Source organism: Pygocentrus nattereri, chromosome 5 (genome assembly GCF_015220715.1).
Source record: "Pygocentrus nattereri isolate fPygNat1 chromosome 5, fPygNat1.pri, whole genome shotgun sequence".
Taxonomy (NCBI): Eukaryota; Metazoa; Chordata; class Actinopteri; order Characiformes; family Serrasalmidae; genus Pygocentrus; species Pygocentrus nattereri.
Genome location: NC_051215.1, coordinates 7,495,603 through 7,515,000, shown reverse-complemented (window position 1 = coordinate 7,515,000; position 19,398 = coordinate 7,495,603). Strand labels below are relative to the sequence as shown.

The 19,398-nt window shown below is 39.8% G+C and overlaps 1 protein-coding gene across 1 annotated transcript in view; it reads left to right on the top strand.

The window, feature by feature from the left end:
- Nucleotides 1-1,986: 1,986 nt before the first annotated feature.
- Nucleotides 1,987-19,398, top strand: part of maco1b (macoilin 1b) — a 33,946-nt gene continuing 16,534 nt past the window's right edge. The window contains exons 1-3 of the mRNA XM_017695465.2: nt 1,987-2,066; nt 13,259-13,400; nt 15,138-15,264. Of these exons, the coding sequence (XP_017550954.1) occupies nt 1,987-2,066; nt 13,259-13,400; nt 15,138-15,264 (349 nt within the window). The remainder of the gene's footprint in view (nt 2,067-13,258; nt 13,401-15,137; nt 15,265-19,398) is intronic.

Below are 19,398 nucleotides of genomic sequence, written 5' to 3'. Positions count from 1 at the left end.
ATTTATACATACATATACATATACATACACACACACTTTCTGAATCACTGATGTTTATTAATGACTGAAGCCAATAAGCAGGCTGTCAGATACTTAATACACCTTAGTTAAAGGGGAAGTCCACCAACCTTTCAAAATCTTTGATAAATTTAGTCATTAATACGCAAACAAAGTCATTCAGAGTGGTTTCATATGAAATGCTGAGCCACTATTTTGTGCTAATGCTCAGAGAAGATTTTGGCCGAAAATGTATTTCTATCATTCATGGGGGAAGTAACACGCAGTACGTCATAAGACAAAACAGTATCCAAAGAAAACCTAGATTTTCAGATTTACAATTATTTTACCAAAATTAGCATTACATCTTCATCAGCAGCAAAACTCCACAGACATGTGTGGGTTGACTTGGACAGTATACAACATGGCTATATTTGCCTTGTAGACATTGCAACCCCTGGTTCCTATCACCACCACTGCACAGACATCTGAGTCAGCGATTCTCTCCATTTCATATCAAATCACTCTGAATGTGTTCACTCTTACAGAAACATTGAATTTCACAACTGAATAAAACACGTGGTTTTTACACACTTCACACGTTAAAAAATGTTTTATCACATGTGGCACAATGTGTGATCACATGTGAAATCATGTTCACGTGTGAAAATACATGTGATTTCCTGTAAACACTTGTTCTTTGCACATTCCATGTGAGGAAGGCGTGACTTTTCTGAGAGTGTTTACATCTCAACTACTGAAATATGAGGGTTTTTTTGCAGTTCTGTGTTTAATTTAATATCCACATGATTTTCCAAATAAATGATAATTCACATACTTTGTATTGTCATATATGACATTCCCAGTAATTGACAATTACTACAATGCTGAAAAACAGCAAAAACCAGCATTTATTCGCTGGTAATTAATTATTTGCTGCTCTAACCTGGCCTAGTGCTGGTCTTGTTTAGGTTTAGCTGGTCACCCAGCATGGTCTTGCTGGTTCACCAGCATACCAGCATCCAATATGTGACATATGCTGGTTTTGCTGGTGAACAGCATATTAACTTTCATTGCCATAACATACCATAACATACCATACCCTGGTTTTGCTGGTGATCAGCCATGCTGATCTGTGCTGGGTTTTCCAGCAGGGTATTCCCAGATCCCAACCATGTCCCTCGATAGATGACCATGGTTATCATATTTTTTCTTCATATAAAATTTTCAGACTTTTTTCGCCATGCTGCAACCAATAGACAGTTTATGATAAACGAAAAAGAATAAAGACTGATTACAACTGCCACGCACATAAGGCCTCGTTTTGCGAAATATTGATATTCCATTGTTGCTGGCAACGTCAACGCTCGTAGAGAAACGCCGTTGCTACGCAAACAGCGTAAGTCCATACAAAAAAAAAACCTCGACGATCCGCCTCTGACATCTCATTGGTCAGCGGGCTCTACCTGATGCGCCAACAAGGGACGTGATTGGTCGAGAGAAACTTCGCTCAAACAAAAAGGCCGTCTTTACTGTTGTCAGTCGCCCTATATAGCTTTTCTCTTTGAAGCCGTGACAAAACAACGCTTTATTGCCTATATGGCTGGTCGATGTTGCCGACTGGCTATTGATCAGTCAATGTGATCACCTCTGAGAAACGTTGATTGTGGCCAGTGTTTGGTCTTGACAAACCTGGTGTGGGTGAAAACGTGTCTTTTGAGCTTCTGTCCTGCGTCGAGAAGGGAGGGGGGAGAGAGAGCGAGAGAGAGGAGAGGAGGGTCTTCCATCGAGTCTTTTTATTTATTTCTTTGTTTCCAGTTGGGGGGGAGAGAAAAATAATAATAACAACGATAGCTAGCTACCTAGCTAGCTGTATCCTTTAGGGAACTTCCAATGTCGCTCCGCTCAGCCTGGACGGAGAAGAAGTGGACGCTGTTGCGGTAGTAGGCTGTTGATAGAAGCCGAAGCGAAGAGGGCAAAAACAGGAGGATGAAGCGGCGCAATGCGGACTGCAGCAAACTCCGACGGCCGTTGAAACGGAACCGAATCGCCGAGGGCATCTACGGCAGGTAACGTTAGGACTGGCGGGGCTATCGGGGCTAAAACCTGACCGACCTCACCGCGCTTAGGCGAAAATATCCCCGTGGTGGAGGGAAGGTGACCAGCGAGGTGCACGCCAGACCTCTATCTTCTCATGGAGTCACTTAAATTGCTTTCCGACAGACCGTTTTTGTCTTATTTTGTAGCTACAAGTCATAGCTTAGCTGTGTTAGCTTTCAGCTAACGTTGTTTGGCTAACGTAACCTAGCTAGCTAGCGTTAGCTCGATTTAGCCACGCTAGCTGTAAGCTAACTGTGATTAAATCCCGTTTTCAGGTTCACACTTCGACCCTCCACCACACACAACGACCGGGCTTATTTAAGGAGGAATGCACAAGGCTTCGTATTCGCCAGCCTCTTGCTCCTATTCGCCCTCCTCTTGTTCGCATTTTCCCGTTCCACCTTAAACGGAGCAGCAATTTCCATTTAAGGTGGAACGGGAAATTCGAACAAGACGCTAAATTGCGCTTCATGAGGAATCCACTGTCTCTAGCCAGCTAGGATTAAACATTTCCTCAGTGCATTAACGTTATTGTATGTTTGTGCGGGCTTGCAAGCTAAGGCAGTTAGGGTGAGTGTAGCTAACTGCGCTAAGACGGATCCCGACCCGCTGTGATAATGCCAAACAGCCATCTAACGTTACCTGGCTCACAGCACAGGCTCATTTAAGGCAACGTTTTAGCTCGGTTATTCTTTGTAGCGCATCCGAGGAAGATGCTGGATGTCCGATTGATCTGTCGACTCAGATAGCAAGCCTGGAAATTACCACGAACGCTTTGTGAACTGAGGCAAAGTGGCTTGGCAGGTTATTCTCTGCAGGACATCAGTCAGTGTCCTGTCATCAGAAATAGAGAGAGAAGTGGGCAGATCACAAAGAGCTGCTGATGTGTTATCGAGATGTGAGGGCCCACTTTTACTATGAATGAATGCCAAAATGCCCATGGCGGACCGCTTCACGCTTGTCATTTGTCAGTTTACATAGGGACTGATCTTTGGCTTCGGTTCAACCCCACAGCCACAGAGTGTGTGTCAGGTGCTGAGTAACTTTTGTGATGTGAGCAGCACATCACAGGAAGCTTCCAGGCTTCCCCGACCTGTGGACTTTAATTTTAGTGCCTATATAATGGGGCTTGTTTTGGTTGGGTACCACTCATGCATACGTGTATAATCCATCTTGAGGCCTGTTCAGCCTTTATTTCAGGGATGCAAGATGTTGGCTTTTCTGATTTCCTACCACGGTTCTCCTGATAATGTTTGACTGTTTGGCAGTTGGTGTGTGAGGCGTACTGTGTTGGCGGTTTGGTCTTCCTCATGATCTCCAAACTCTCACAAAATTTAGTATGTGGCTGTGTGTGGTTGCGTCTTGTTTAGTTCCTTTTTTCACTACCGTGCTGTAAGCCATTCATTCTCAGTATTGTTATTGACTGTGATGTTTTATGGCTTCTGGGGGTGGAGAACACGATGAAAGTGTTTGATTCTACACATTTTCACTCGCAAAACCAATACTGTTCTCAACTGGATAATATGTATAAAAACACTTTCAGAGTGGTCCTCTGTAGATGATTAATAACCCCTTAACAGATTATCAATAACACATCAACATAACAGTGAAGTAGCAGTAGTGAAGCGTCTGAATACACCGAATTAAATATCTTGTAGATGTTCTTCCGATGCATTACTTACATTAAGCAGATTTATTGTTAATGTTACTTCCATTGTGCAAAACCTAACCTCACTCAACCTTTCACAACACCTAACCCTAACCCTGGCCCCAACCCAGAACCGAACCCTAACCTTCATATGTTTTTGACATACTACAGAGAAGTGTTTGTTTCAGCTAAATGGACGACTCCAAACAAAGTCACAGGCTGTATGTTTAGTGTTGTGAAGTTTGTTTTATTCTTTATTTTGAGAGACAATCACATCTCCACTTTTTAACCACCTTCCAGGTCAATTTTGTCTCTTAATACCTTTTTTTTTTTTTTTACATTTTTAAAACAATCAGCTACAATGAAGGGTGAAAAATAAACAAATAAATAAATGTAAAAACCACATCAGTCAACTGTATACATTCAGTCAGGGAGCAATATACAAACAGTATCGCGAGTGGGGAAGTACATCCATCCATCCATCCATCATCTTCCGCTTCTCCGGGGTTCGGGTCGCGGGGGCAGCATAATAAGCAATGAGGCCCAGACCTCCCTTTCCCAAGCCACTTCCACTAGCTCTCCAAGAGGGATTCCGAGGTGCTCCCCGACCAGCTGGGCGATATAGTCACGCCAGCGTGTCCTGGGTCTTCCCCGAAAATTGCGAAAAATCGCGAAAATTGTTTTGAATTGATTTCTACTGGAAGAGCCTGGAACAAAGAGGAATCTTGGAAGAATATTAATTTTTACGGAATCTACTCCGTGACTAAGGTCTAAGAAAGAGATCAAGTTCCCTCTCTCTGTATCTGCTTTAAGTTTTTGTTAGAAGGGGGCCATAATTAATCTCTGCCAGTCTCAAAATGTCTCTTGGTAAATTTGCTCCAAGATATTTTAATGAATTCTGGCTCCAATTCAGATTGAATCTGTCTAATATTTTTTTGGCGGTGTATAATTAAAAGCCAATATTTGGGTCTTTTGTACATTTAGTTTATATCCAGAATATCTCCCAAAACAATCCAAAAGTTCCATCAGGTCGGGAAATGAGTTTGAGGGTTCTCCCAGATACATCAAAAGATCATCTGCATGAAGTGCAATCTTATGTTGCTCCCCATGTATGGAGACACCTTCAATCTTATCTGTTTGACATATCCATTGAGCAAGTGGTTCTATATAGAGGGAAAAGAGCAGGGGTGAAATTGAGCACCCTTGTCTTGTACCACGTTTTAATATGATCGTGTCTGAGAGATGCCTGTTTACCTTTATTCATGCTTTTGGATTATCATATAAAGTCTGAACTCCTTTAATAAATTGGTCATGAAACCCAAATCGTTTAAGGACTCTATATAGAAAGATCCAACTTACAGAGTCGAAAGCCTTTTCAGCATCCAGACCCACTAAGCAAGCGTCCAAATTACATTGTTCAATATGGCTTAATGTAAGTAGCATGTGTGTAGTAATATCATGAGTTTGTCTTTGTGGGATAATTCCTGTTTGATCGTTATGTATAAACTGAGGAGGGAACTTTTCTACTCTTTTGGCAAGAATAGCTGTGTACAGCTTATAATCTATGTTTAGAACCGAAATGGGTCTATATGATGCACAATCTGTTTTATCCTTTTCTTCCTTGGGAATGACAGAAATTATAGCCTCCCTCCGTGAAGGTCCAAAAGAGCTGTATTACATGCTTGAAGAAGATTCGGTATTCACTCAGATCTAAATGTCCTGTACCATTCCGGAGGAAAATCATCTGTACCCGGGGACTTATTTGCCTTTAGCCTAGAAGTGGCCTTATTCAATTCTTCTGTTATTTCTGCCATCAATTCTTTATTTTGCTCTTCTGACAGGGCAGGCAAATGAAGAGATACCAAAAAACTATCAATTTGTTGATCATCCTCTGGGTGTTGTGGCTGAGAGTATAAATATTCATAGTATTTTTTTTAAAAAGCTTCTTGTATCATATAAAGTTTTAGAGTCTATCTCTGATTTTGTAAATCATATTTTCTGTTTGCTGTGTTTTATAATCTTCTTGCCAATAGTTTGGTAGCTCTTGACCCTGATTCATAATATTTTTGTTTTGTGAATAACATCATTTTTTTCAATTTCTTGTGTATATATTACATCTTTCACTCCTAATCGCCTTTATATTTGAAATGAGATTCGGATTTTGCTTTGTTTTGTGTTCAGAATCGAGCTCTATTAATTCTTTATTTAAGTCCAACAATCTTAATTGTCTTCTTTTGAAAAGCACAATGGGCTATTACTTCCCCCCTTATAACTGCTTTCAATGTGTCCCACACAATCTCTGAACCCCTTCCCCGTCGTCATTCTGTTGCAAAAACATTTTCTTCAGCCGTTTGTGTTTTAAATTGCGGGCTGTTCAGAATATTTAAATTAAGCCTCCACAATGTATTTCCAGTGGCTCTATTCATTTGAATAACTAATGAAACAGGTCCATGGTCAGACAGATCAATCATTCCTGTATCAATACAGCGTATTCTATGTCGGCCCATTTTTAAACATAAAAAAAATAATCGATCCTTGAGTAGGCATCATGGCCTGGAGAACAATATCTATAGTCACGTCTAAAGTCCTTGAGCTCGTTCAGTATCCTTAGCAAGCTAACCTCTGGTTTGGCTTCACCATATTCTTGCCCGGGAGAGCTGCTTCAACCTTGTGTTCAGTTGACTCTTCGGCACCTTTAGTCATTGACATGACGGTCCTGCACCTCATTACAACCCCTTTTTGCATCATTTTGGAAATGCACTTAAATTTATATGTTCGTTGTAGTTTTAGGGGTTGTTTTACCGAAATATCGGGGGAAAGGTCAATTAAGTGCCGGAACTGGAAACTAGTGTTGTGAAGTTTAATGACTTCAGGTGAATCTGCATGTGAATCTTTGTCCTGACCCTGACAAGTTGGATATTAGGCCTAATTATGGTGTAGTAACTTCCACAGAATAATCCAAATGTGAAATTTCACATTTGGTGTGGACCATCTTTTAACATCCATGACAAAACTTGCCATTGTGTGATGCTGCTGACTTTACGGCGAGATGTAAACATGATTTGTTAAGGTCTCTGTATGTGTAGCTGGCCAGAAGCAATCACTTCACTCTGTCGGACACAAAACCTCGTATCTCCAAAATGGTAACTTTACCAAAAAAGCAAAAACACTTTTAACTTTAAAAGGAAGTTAACAGAGAAACGGTTTATTCCACATCACTTTGAACTAATGCTAATATGTGGACACAACATAGAGGGCAGGTGGTGAACACCGATTCTGTCAAAACAATTAAAAACAACAAAAATGGAGATGCTAGGTTCATGACGGTGAGGACGTGTTTAAAACATTTATATGGAAGCATAAACAGCTATTCACTATCAATTACTGTGTGATGATCATCTAGTCCAGGTTTGGGCTGCCATGGTCTGCCATGATCATGAAGTGCATAATTATTTAACCATGTTTAAATCGTTGTTTAGTCATTTTGTTCTGATCAGTTACTTCCAGGATCTTAAACTTTTGTCATTATGTCCACTTATTCTCTGAGCCTGCCTGAACACAAATCATAAGAAAATGTATTAAACCATATGGCAATAAAGCACCAGATGGTTTTGACTATTATTTTGTCACAGTAAAAAAAGTTTTGTTCATATGAGGCTAAGAAAATCCAAATGTTGGTAAGACACGTTAATTAGACATTCATCCAGTGTACATGTATACAACGCTTAATCCTTACAGACCAATTAGAGCAAGTTCTATGGCATTCTTTTATAATCTAAATGTATGTGTTGGACCTAAATGGGTTATCAGCTTCTGGAGAACCTTTTCATCACACACACCCCCCATTTCCCAGTAGTAGTGTAGGTAGGATTCCCAACAGCAATAGTGCACATAACTATGTCATCAGTCTGGCTTTGCAAGTCAGTGACACATTCTTATTCTACTTATGAACACCACACCTAGAGAGTAAGGTCACACCATAGGTGTGGGCTTATGTGTAGTCTACTGGTATGTTGGTTCAGAGTTTTGGTCTTTTTTTTTTTTTTTTTTTTACTTATGGTCTGGTGTCCACACAACAGAAGTAAAAAGTCTTGTGTGTTATGCAGGTTCACTGAAGTTTAATAGCTTAATACATCACCAGCCCTATTTTTTCTAGTTAGTCATGCTAAATGTAGTATTTGCTTAAATGTGGTTTTATTTAAGTTGTCAAGAAGGCTAAATGAGGTCTACTTGTTCAGTGTTATATGTACCAATTTAAAAATATACAGTTAATTTATTAATAGCCTAGTATTGAACTTGCATGACCTTCACATTGGCTACGTATTTACTTTTATTCTTATAGTTATTGATAATAAAAAAGACATATAAACAAGACAATACATAGAATCTATACTAATAATCTCCTAGTAGTTTCCAAGTCTTCTATTCTGGTTGCCATCGATAGGCACATAGGGGGTGCTGGGCTGGCCCTCCTGGGCTGAAGTTATGCACCTCTGCTCTAAACAAAATATTTAAAATCAGTGTTGCCAAGTTAAAGAGTCCAGTGTTTCTCGGAAGTTCTATTAGTTTTGAGTGGCTTAAATAATAAACAGCTCGGATAATGAAGTTGTAGGGATGCATGTTTTTGGGTAGCCTGTATTACTTTTGGAAATTGTTGCTGCTGCATTATGTGGCCAAGATGTGATTTGCCTGGGATGGTGATTTTGGCAGGGCATCATCACTTGGGATGACGAGCACTTTTCTTGCTATAGCCCATCTAATTAAGCGTGCGTGTTATGGCAAAATTATAACATCACAGGACCTGCAGACGTTTTTGTCGAGAGACAGTGTTTATCAGGTTAGTCTTTCTAAGCTTTGTGGACCAGTTTAAACGAACAAAACACTCCAGCAAATCAATTTTGCCACATTTACTAAAAAGCTATAAAGTGCTAAGAGTACAGAGATCAGCTGATTGGTCAGCTACTTGTTACTATGCAGTTCCTGCAGTTACTATACATGGTTGTAGTTATTTTAAGGCTCTATACAATTGATCATTTGAATGATACAGGCAGTGATTAGGCCATCATGTACCTAGAAGGTGTATCATGATATAACTGGACACTGTTGGACAATAAGATGTGTGAAATAGAATTTCCCGAAAACTAAAAGCAAGGCATTTGATGGCAATGATGGCATCATCATAGGCTGCATATGCGTTGCCAGGTTTAAAAGGTATGATTATTTATTGATTTGTTTTTTATTTGAGGATATGTGATGTTGTTGTTGTTTTTGTTTTGTTTGTTTGTTTGTTTGTTTGTTTTTATAGCAATGTGAATGCTAATCAGATCTGAAACAAAAACAAACCACCGAGAAACAATAGCATACACTTGGAAATGATGAAAGCAAACCGTTTGGACCAGTAGAGAAGATTAGAAACAACTGGCCTAATTTTCCAACTGTTCTTAAGAAGAAGCTTCTTCTTAAAATTCACTTATGCAATTTTTACCAAATTTCTGACATTCACCAGTGTTTTCCTATTTGGGATTTGGTCTTCGGTAAGAACAGAATCTACACACTCGAGCACAAAGGTGTGAACAGTTCTTTTTAAAGAATACGTCAGGTTTAAGAATACGTCAAGAATCTGACGCAGACATTTTCTTAGGAGTTTTCTCAAGAAGGGATTTAAGAAAGAACTTAGGAAGATGTCAGTGAATGAGGCCCAGTGTCATCATAGTCCAAACTCCTGCAAAATGGGAGCAAAACCAACAGTGTCGCATTCATATTTTTGTTCAGTTTAGCTGCAAATGCATCAGAGTGCCGTATTAGATCTTTGGGATGAAGGCTTGTGTGGGTAGTTGATGAAACGTGGCTCATTCTCGTGACGTTATTGATTAGGACTTGTGGGCAGATCATTTCAGGGTAGAGGTGTGTTAACGCTATTGACACACGTGTGTCGCTCACAAACTTTAAAGGCAGAAAAATCAGGTCTGAATAAAGCATTGAATTGAGCATATTGAGTATATTGCCATATACTGTTTACTGAAGTAGCCCAGTAGTTATATCAACATCTTATACATTCAACAACTGAATGTATAGATCTGATTGTCTGAGTAGCGTCACATGTGATATTTACAACGAATGCGATTGGTCTGAGTTCCCTGGGCTGCTAAAAGCCATACCGAAAAGGCTTCAAATGTTACGTCGATTAAAACAGGACCACCCCTTTGAGATTAAATAATTCTCCATAGTTTATCGGTTATAGTTCCAGCTCAGCATAGGAGAGCGTCTGGGTCCGGACTTGGACCGCGGTCCCCCTGTTAGTGACGTCTGTGCTAAAATGTGCCATGTAGGGAAACTTCAGGAAGGGGGCAGAGGGTTAATGTGTAATTTCATGCATTAAAAGACTTGACGGTGTCTAGTTTTGGAATATATGATGAGACTCTTTGGCAGCAGCATGTTTATGCTTCACTCTCTTTGCTTTGCATGTTGCAAAGATCCCTTCACCTTAGAATTTGTTGTAATAACCTTTTGGCATTAAGCTCCAGATTTATTAGATTTATTTCCATTAAAATACACAAAGAACAGTTGATTTAATCTCAAACAGATGGAATTTGATGTATATGCCGGTTTTGTCCAAAGGGTCAAACAGAAGTAATGAATTGTTCAGCAGTACAAACAATTCATTGATTCTGTCGGTGCCTTTTCGGAACCGAATGTTTTTCTTTATCCAGCCCCAGAACAATTGAATCTCTGAATACTTGGCCAGTGAGTTCTTTGTGTTTTTAAAGAGCTCAGTCTAAATGAACGCTACATCTTGTCTATTATACAGGGAAATGAATAAATGTGTGTAAACCCAGAGTTAATTAGACTTGTATATGAACTAAATGCCTGTATTTTTATGGGGAAACTGCTTTACTGTTGCTGCAAGATTAACTGGTTTCAGTAAACACATTTTTGTGAAAGGCAGGAAATGCAGGCCTTGCAAAAAAAGTTTGTTTCTTTATGAAAGTTTCTGATGCAAGTTGCTTTGTACAAATGTAATTACACTGCCATACTGCTCTTATATGCTCATTGAAGATATTTAAGTGTATTAGACATGGTTTTTTCAGTCACTGGAGCCCAATTGTTTTATTTTATGCAGAAATATCCCATTTCCAAGTATGCCACAGTATCAGTATATTTAATATAGTATATTTAATAATATTTTTCATCAGGTGATATTTTTCTTATAATTAATGAGCCTGTGCTTTCTGAGTACTGCTACTCCTATATACAAAAGAAGGACTTAGACCTGACATCACTGGTTTTCAGTAGACTGTTTACTACTGTTTACTACTGTTTTTTGGCGAAATATTTGAGAGAATATTGTGATGTTTGAGAGAGGAATGTTCCGGTTTGAGAGGAAAGCGGCGCTCTGAGCGCACAGTTACTGAACTTGAGCACACTTGTCAGCACGAAGTTCGCAGGTTAACGCCTCAGATTTGCTCAACAAAACGCTCTGGTTTCATTCAGAACCTGAAAATCTGCAAAACGTTACTTTTCCCTTTTAGAACTTGCTTGTGTAAAACACTGGTTTTCACTAAAAACTGGAAAACGTGCTCAATGGTGCTCTTCACCTGCGCATTTGCACGTGCGCGCAAATCGTTTCTGCTCTCAGCTACACGGCGCGCTCAGGTTTCACATCTGCTTGCTGTAAAAGGTCTGAATGTGTCAAAACTCCAGGCAATCAGAGCTGCCGAGGGGCTGTTCCTGTCTGTGCACTAGTCATGGCATCTTAAGCAGCTTTACTTCTATTTCCCCTTGAAATTGTACCTGGGGAAACCTTTCAGGCTTTCAGTAAGAGTGATCACATCTCTCTGCTGATGAGGTCCTGAAACGGGTTAAAGAGACAGTGAGAGCAGTGCGTGTGTGGCCTGACGGAGCGGAGTCAGTCTTACAGGACTGCTTTCAGTGTACTGACTGGGACATGTTCAAAACTGCAGCAACCACAGAGTCTCTGGTTGATGTAAATGAATATGCAATCTGTCACTGGATGTATCTGTCACTGGATTCATCAAGAAGTGTGTAGATGACGTGACTCAAATTAGACGTATCCGCACACTTCCAAACCAAAAACCATGGATGAACAGTGAAGTCCGCGGTCTGCTGAAAGAGCGTGATGCAGCCTTTAAATCTGGCCACAGCAAGGAGCTCAGAGCTGTCAGACACAACCTAAAGGCTGGCATCAGGGCTGCAAAGCACAAGTACAGCACAGAAATCGCAGCCCACTTCAACACTAACTCGGACCCCTGACGGATGTAGCAAGGGATTCAAGCAATTGCGGACCACAAGAGCAAAGTTAGTGCTCCATTAACCACAGATGCCTCCCTCCCTGCTGAACTGAGTAACTTTTATGCACACTTTGAGACCACTGCTCAGTCTCAACATGCTAACGCTGCCCTGCTCCTCTCTACAGAGGAAGCCCCCACATGCACCACTCACACTGACTACTGAAGAGGTGAGGAGAGCACTGACGCGGGTCTCTACTCAGCAAGCAGCAGGCCCTGATGGCATTCCAGGGCGGGTCCTGAAAACGTGTGCCAGTCAGCTGGCTGCCACCTTCACGGACATTTTCAACATCTCCCTGGCACAGTCTGTTGTTCCTGCCTGCTTCAAAGCCACAGCCATCATCCCCATCCCAAAGAAAACCACCGTCTCAAGCGTGAACGACTATCGCCCCATTGCTCTCACACCCATAGTCATGAAGTGCTTCGAGAGACTGATCCTCACTCACATAAAGAGGAGTCTTCCCAGCACCTCTGTATGATTTATTACAAGGGGAGCTTAATGTTTAATTGAATTAGTATCAGCAGCATAGTATGTGAAATGGTGACTACAAATCATTGTATTCATAATAATTCCTATTGTGCTTAAATGTGGCACTACTTTGTGTGTTCCAGCTTACTAGGTGTCAGTAAAATAAAAAATGTGGACATGTGTTGTGGAAACATCTTAAAGTATCGTGGTTACATTTTTTTACCTTCCAATTTCCGTATCAGCCAGTGTAGTTTGCAAAAATGCCATGCCAGAGCTAGCTGTACTATCTCTGCCTACTGAACAGCTTGTCCTCGGCAACACATTCAGCCACTACTGTTTCGTAGTAGCAAAGCATAATATACATACACGCAAAACTGTCACATTTTACAGTAAATTCCCTAAACTGTTAGCCTTTCCAGCTTTGTGTAGTGGAACTGTTATCAGTATTATGAAACGAATACAGGATTACCTGTGCCCATCCTTAGTATGAAATGTGCCTTTGTGTGTGGGTGTGATATATATATATATATATATATATATATATATATATATATATATATATATATATATATATATATATATATATATATATATGCGCATATTTTATTGATGGTTCTTTTAGAGATCAACAAGTACTATGTTGAGTACTGTACTCCAGCATTTGCCTGCCTATAACCTGTAAATCATATTTCTAGAATAACTACACTTATTGATCTCTTCTCTTTTTCTCTCCCTCAGTACCTTCCTGTACCTGAAGTTCCTGGTGGTGTGGGCACTGGTGCTGCTGGCCGACTTTGTGTTGGAGTTCAGGTTTGAGTACCTCTGGCCCTTCTGGCTGTTCATCAGGAGTGTCTATGACTCCTTCAGATACCAGGGCCTGGTGAGCATCTCTGTTTGCTGGTTTTGTATTTTCTCTGTTCTTGGTCAGTATGTTTACATCAGTATGGCGTAATGTTAATAATGTTGCTTATGAGCAGTGAAATCGTACTGCTAGACCACTTGTGGACTGCTGTGAAATCAGGAAGTCGGGGTTTCTTGAAAGGGAACTTTACAAATTTTTCCAAATTTCTGCACAATTCAGTCACTGAAATGTACACAGTCATTCAGGGTGCGTTGATGTGAAATGGTTTGTTCTAGAGATATTTACCAACTCACGTTTCTTTATGGTAATGATGATGGAAACCAAGGATTGTAATGTCTGCAACGCAAATATAGTCATTATTTACTGTTCAAAGTGACCGTTAAACCTACACACAGCTTCTGAGTTTTATATACAGTGTTGATAATGGTTCTGCCAAATCTAAAAAAAATAAGTTTGCTTGCCGTACATGAACCTCTCCACAATGAATGACTTTATAATAAATTTTTTAGGCTCAAATAGTGTCTCAGAGCTATGGTGTCATCTCACACAACGGGCAGGGTATTCATAACCAATTTGTGGAGTAACTTTCTGTGAGGGAGCTTTTAGAGGCATTAAGTACTTCAGATGTTTGGTTCCATTATTTCTGGAAGGGCTTACTGCACATCAGATCATTCTGAATGACTTTGTTTATCTTAACAATTTAATTAGGCAGAAATGTAGAAAAACTGGTGGAATCCTTTAAGTACTTAGTACATCTATGATGTACTTAGAAAGGCTTATCATGGCGATGAATTCATTTTGTCATATTGCCCATTCCTGACAACCCTACTTTAGGAGTGTAACAATATAAGTACAGATTACACTGCCTGAGGTATAGTAAACATGAAACCAAGCAAGGCAGACCCCCCCCCCCTCCTCTAAAAATCTCGTTTCCTCTTTACCTCAGTATCTGGAAGAAAAGCAGTTTGTAGCCACATATTAAGCTACGTTCACATTACAAACCTCATTGTTCAATTCAGATTTTTTGCTTAAATCTCTCTGACACGATAATTCACACACATTTAGGTAAGTGATTCAAATCTGTCATTAATGTGAACAAACCGGTGTCCTGAAATGACCCACGTGCGCACATCCAATTCAGTAACATCATGTGAATGAATCACGTGCATCAGCACAAACTAACGAGCAGAACGAGCTTTGCTGAGAAGATAATTAACTCAGATCACCTCTCAGCTTCATTATTAGAGTGAGATGAAGGTGAAAAGGTGAGATGTTTCTTTTCCGCCGTTTACAGGCTTTAACTTCTGTTCGGCGCTGTTGCCATGGTAACGCTGAATAATGCTGCACGTGCAGTGGGGATCGCATGACCACGAATCGGAAACAAATCTGATCTAGGACCACATATGAAAGTCATTCGAAAAGATCAGATTTGTGTGTCCAGACATCAGATCTTAGTCATATTAGGGCAGAAAATCGGATCTGTGCCACTTCTACCTGGTAATGTGAATGTAGCCTTAGTTTTTTGCAAGCACATGATTTATAAAATATTGAACGGGAAATGCCCTAATAAACTAAAAATGGAGACATTAATATTAAGAGATTTTCAGGGGCTGTTTATTTGTGCTTAACGAAAAATATACAAATCCCTCAAATTGATAAACAGATCAGTGATACGTTTCTCTCTCTCACTCTCTCTCTCTCTCTCTCTCTCTCTCTCTCTCTCTCTCTCTCTCTCTCTCTCTCTCTCTCTCGCAGGCTTTTTCAGTGTTCTTTGTGTGTGTGGCGTTTACATCAGATATCATATGCCTGCTCTTCATCCCTGTGCAGTGGCTGTTCTTTGCTGCCAGCACATATGTGTGGGTGCAGTATGTCTGGCACACAGGTAAGACCAACAATCCTGCTTTCAGCTTGTCTTGTTTGCTGCAAAGTCTTAATTTTCTTATAAATTACAATCAAGCTATCACTGGTTTCAAGCAGGCCTGCAGCAAATATTCTTATAATAATTCAGCAATATTCAAGCGATTCAATAAACTAAATATTGGAAAAAGTGAAAGCTTGTCAAGTAACAAAACGTTTATGAACCTATTGCACATCCATGTGGAAACATGCTCTGGACTGCAATTTGGCACAGCTTGCAAGACTTTCCATTGTTTGAATCGACAGCATCCGTCTTAACACTCAACAGTCCAAATATGTTTTCTTCTTCTAGCTTTGACTTGACTTGATGTTCTTAGTAGTATTAAGATGAAGTGACCCTTATTGGGACCCTTATTCACCCCTGCATTTAACCCATCCATGAAGTGAAACACCACATGCACACTAGTGAATGCATACACACTAGGGGGCATATACACTTGCCCGGAGCAGTAGGCAGACCTATCAGCAGCGCCCTGGGAGCAACTGGGTGTTAGGTGCCTTGCTTAAGGACACCTCAGTCACGTACTGTCAGCGCTGGGGACCACAGGGCCGGTTCCCTAACCTCCAGCCCATGACTGCCCCCTGTACAGAGGTGTAGGATAATGGAAACCAGCATAGGCTGTTGCTGTAGTACTGAGTGATTTTTGAACAGCCATAAAAACCTTGATCACTGCTCACTGCAGTTCAGACCCAGCAAAATTGTGGATTATCAGTTCTGTTTCATTACTTTCAATGCTATTACAAGTAGTTACCATTTTTCTATTAAAATAAGTGGAAACAGTACCATAACAACAGCAGTAATAAGAGATTAACCATAGAAATGTTTTTTCCATTAATTTATGAAAGCCCCTGTCTACTCATTTTCATTTTTTGTAAAACTATTCTCTATAGATTTTATATTTTTACTATGAGCAGGCAGCGAGAGAATGCTGTTAGTCTTTTCTGTTTAGAGATTTTTTAAATTAACATTTTATGCCATTTTCTTCTGTTCGATTTGAATTGGACGCAACTAAATTTGGTGCAAGTCACCCAAATCTTTGAAAGAACCAACCACATATAGTCAAATATGTACATAACCTTCTCGCTGCTCTCCTGCTGATTTTAGTCCTAGATAAAACTATCAGCAAGTGGGCTATTTAAGCTTTTCTACATTTGTTAACAGTACTTATGAAGGTTTATTACACCGTTGTTTGCATTATAGCTAGACGCTTACAGTTTTAATGCGCAGCAACAACGACTGGTGGTGTCACTCATGACTGTCACTATAGCCAGGGTGTTTACAGTGTATGGGATATGCCACTGTCTGTGGGCATGTCTTGGGCTTTTCCTGTTCTTATAGGATATTCAAATATTCTAGATAGTTTGAAGGGATGGTTTAAAAAAATGGAAGTATTTGATGGGTGCATTCAAAGTTTTCTGCATGTCGTTTAAAATAATTTGAAAAAGGGCTCTCATGTAAAAGAATAATTTACCATTGAACCCTTTTAAACACTGATTTGCTCACTTACATTAGTAGATAATTAATTAGCTGACCCAATACTGCATTGTTTTGTAAAAATAAAGTGGGTTAAATATGGAGTCCAGAAGTTAAAAGCTCTTTGAGAGGATAATACAGATGAAGAAAGGGAACATTGTTCTTTCACCTGTTTGTTTTTTTTCTTTTCTTCAAATTAGAACTCCCTCATCTAAGTCATTCATGTACATATGATAAACACGGCTCAAACTGAATTGAGCTTCCCTGCCTGCTCCTACTAAAGCCATATGTGAAGACAGATTTGCCAAAACCCCCCCTGATCATCACCCACTATTTCAACCCCCCCTTTGTGAAGGTGTTCAGATACATAGATAGATGGAGAACTTTATTGATCCTAGAGGGAAATTGCAGTGTTTCAGTAGCAAGACATGTAATTATACATAAACTTACATAAACTATGTAGAAAAATACAAAATAGAAATAAATCTAGGGACAAATTAAAGTTCAAGATAAATAAAATAAAGTATAAAAGTATATATTTACATGGCAGATGAGACAGATTCGTGGTATGAGGTAGTCTAACAGCACATATTATAGACATCTGACTTGCATTAATATTGTAGTGTAAAGTGCATAGTGAAGTGTCATTACAGTAATAATTGTGATATATTGCACAGTGTGTATTGATCAGAGAAGAGATACAGTGATGTGGTTCTGCACCATTCAGACAGCAGGAGATCAGTACCGTCTCTGCAGTAACGAGAATTGTTGTAGAGCCTTATAGCAGTAGGTAAGAAAGATCTCACACAGCGCAGCTCTAACAGCCGGCCACTGACTGAGCTTCTCTGTTCATCCAGTGTAGGATGCAGAGGGTGTGAGGTGTTGTCCAGGGTGGCTAACAGCTTGTTGAGTGTCCTCTGCCCTCGTTCATTTGCCCAAATTAGAAGACAATGCAAACATCTGTTTATTCCACGTTTCTGCGTGATCGTTTGCCACATTGGAAACACATATAGTTGTTTTACTGCATTTTAATGTGATTGGAGAGAGTTTTTCATCAGGTAATGCACTGAAAAGGTCTAATACTTCACAAGCCTTGAATCTGATGAATCATTTCCAAAATTTCTGCGATTTTTGTTATTTATTTATTTTTTAAACCCAGAGGATTAGCTTCAGTGAGTTTTATCAGTATTTTGCAACACTTACTGTGAGCGTGAGCAGAAGAGAGTGAGAGTGAAATACTTCTGCAAATCCCATGTGACAATCTGAAGCAAGCACTGTGTCTGTATGGAATGTCGGGCGATATTTAGCAGCAGCCCATATTCCCTGCATATTAAAGGATTATTCACACATATTGCATCACCATCACACTTATGTGCCACATGGGCTGATAGTCTCCAGTGCTAAATGATTTACACAACCGTTTTATAAGCTCTAGACTCCTCTAGTCTATAAATACACCATATCTCAGTGCATTTTATAGAACACATAGCAGACAGCGTTAAGTTGACTGAACAGATCAGTCAGTGAAGTTTTCTCAAAGGCATTCTAGAAACTGCAGGTTTCAGTCTACATAGTCTGACAGTGAAGGTATCAATGGAACCAGATGGCACTTGTGCTTGTAGTTCATTTGTTTGTTAATCTTAAAAAGGGAAGTTTGGACTGTCATGACAATATAAAGATTTGACTGTATGAAGAGTGAATACGGAAATGATGTATTTAGATTAACCACTGATGATCCGTGACTTCTGTTAGAAGTTCATCAGTGTAACAAAGCGAGAGGACATCTATGAAAATCACTAGTTGCTGTTTAAAGCCTGTTCTGATGACACGAATGAATACATGAATATGCCGCTGAGTGCGTTTACATGCACTCAATGATCTGATAACTGCAGAAAATCAGATTTTGTCAGTAATCTGATCAACACGTTTACATGCACTGGAGTGTTCAGAAGGAAATGGGCAATTCCCAAATGGGAAACTCCAGGTCAACATGAGTCAGACAGTAATCAGACTTCTGCTTTGTAACCAGTCAATAAACTCATAGAAGAAGAAGACATGGAATAAACGTAACATACAGCTAGAACTTAATTATGACACTTTGTTTTTTTTAACATCATACCACTTTACCTGAAAATATGAACATGCATCATCTAGATGATGAGGAATTTCTCGAGGCAACGCTGCCTGCTTATGTCTGGGACCCCGGTCTGTTCTCAAGCATGCGCAGACTGAGAAATCTGAAAGACGTCAGAGTAAGTTTACATGCACTGAGAAGTCTGATTACTGAGCTAGAATCCAGCCTCTTTATCAGATTTGTTGATCAGGTTTCTAGACCTTACTCTGATCTAAGACCTCAGAGTGTGCTGTTCACATGACGATTTGAATAATCAGGTAACTGCAGAAATCCGATTATGATCGGTTTATTGAGCGCATGTAAAGGCACTCAGTTTAGTTTAAGGCGGGTGAACAGATTGAATAGTTATAGTTTGAGTCTGTGCAGTCAACAACATCATGAATATTATGCAACATTGCAAATAATAGCTACTGACAGTTCTTAATAGGGGTGTTAATGTACATTGATGGCTCGTGATGCATCAGCATGAAAGTGATTATTCAGCAACATCA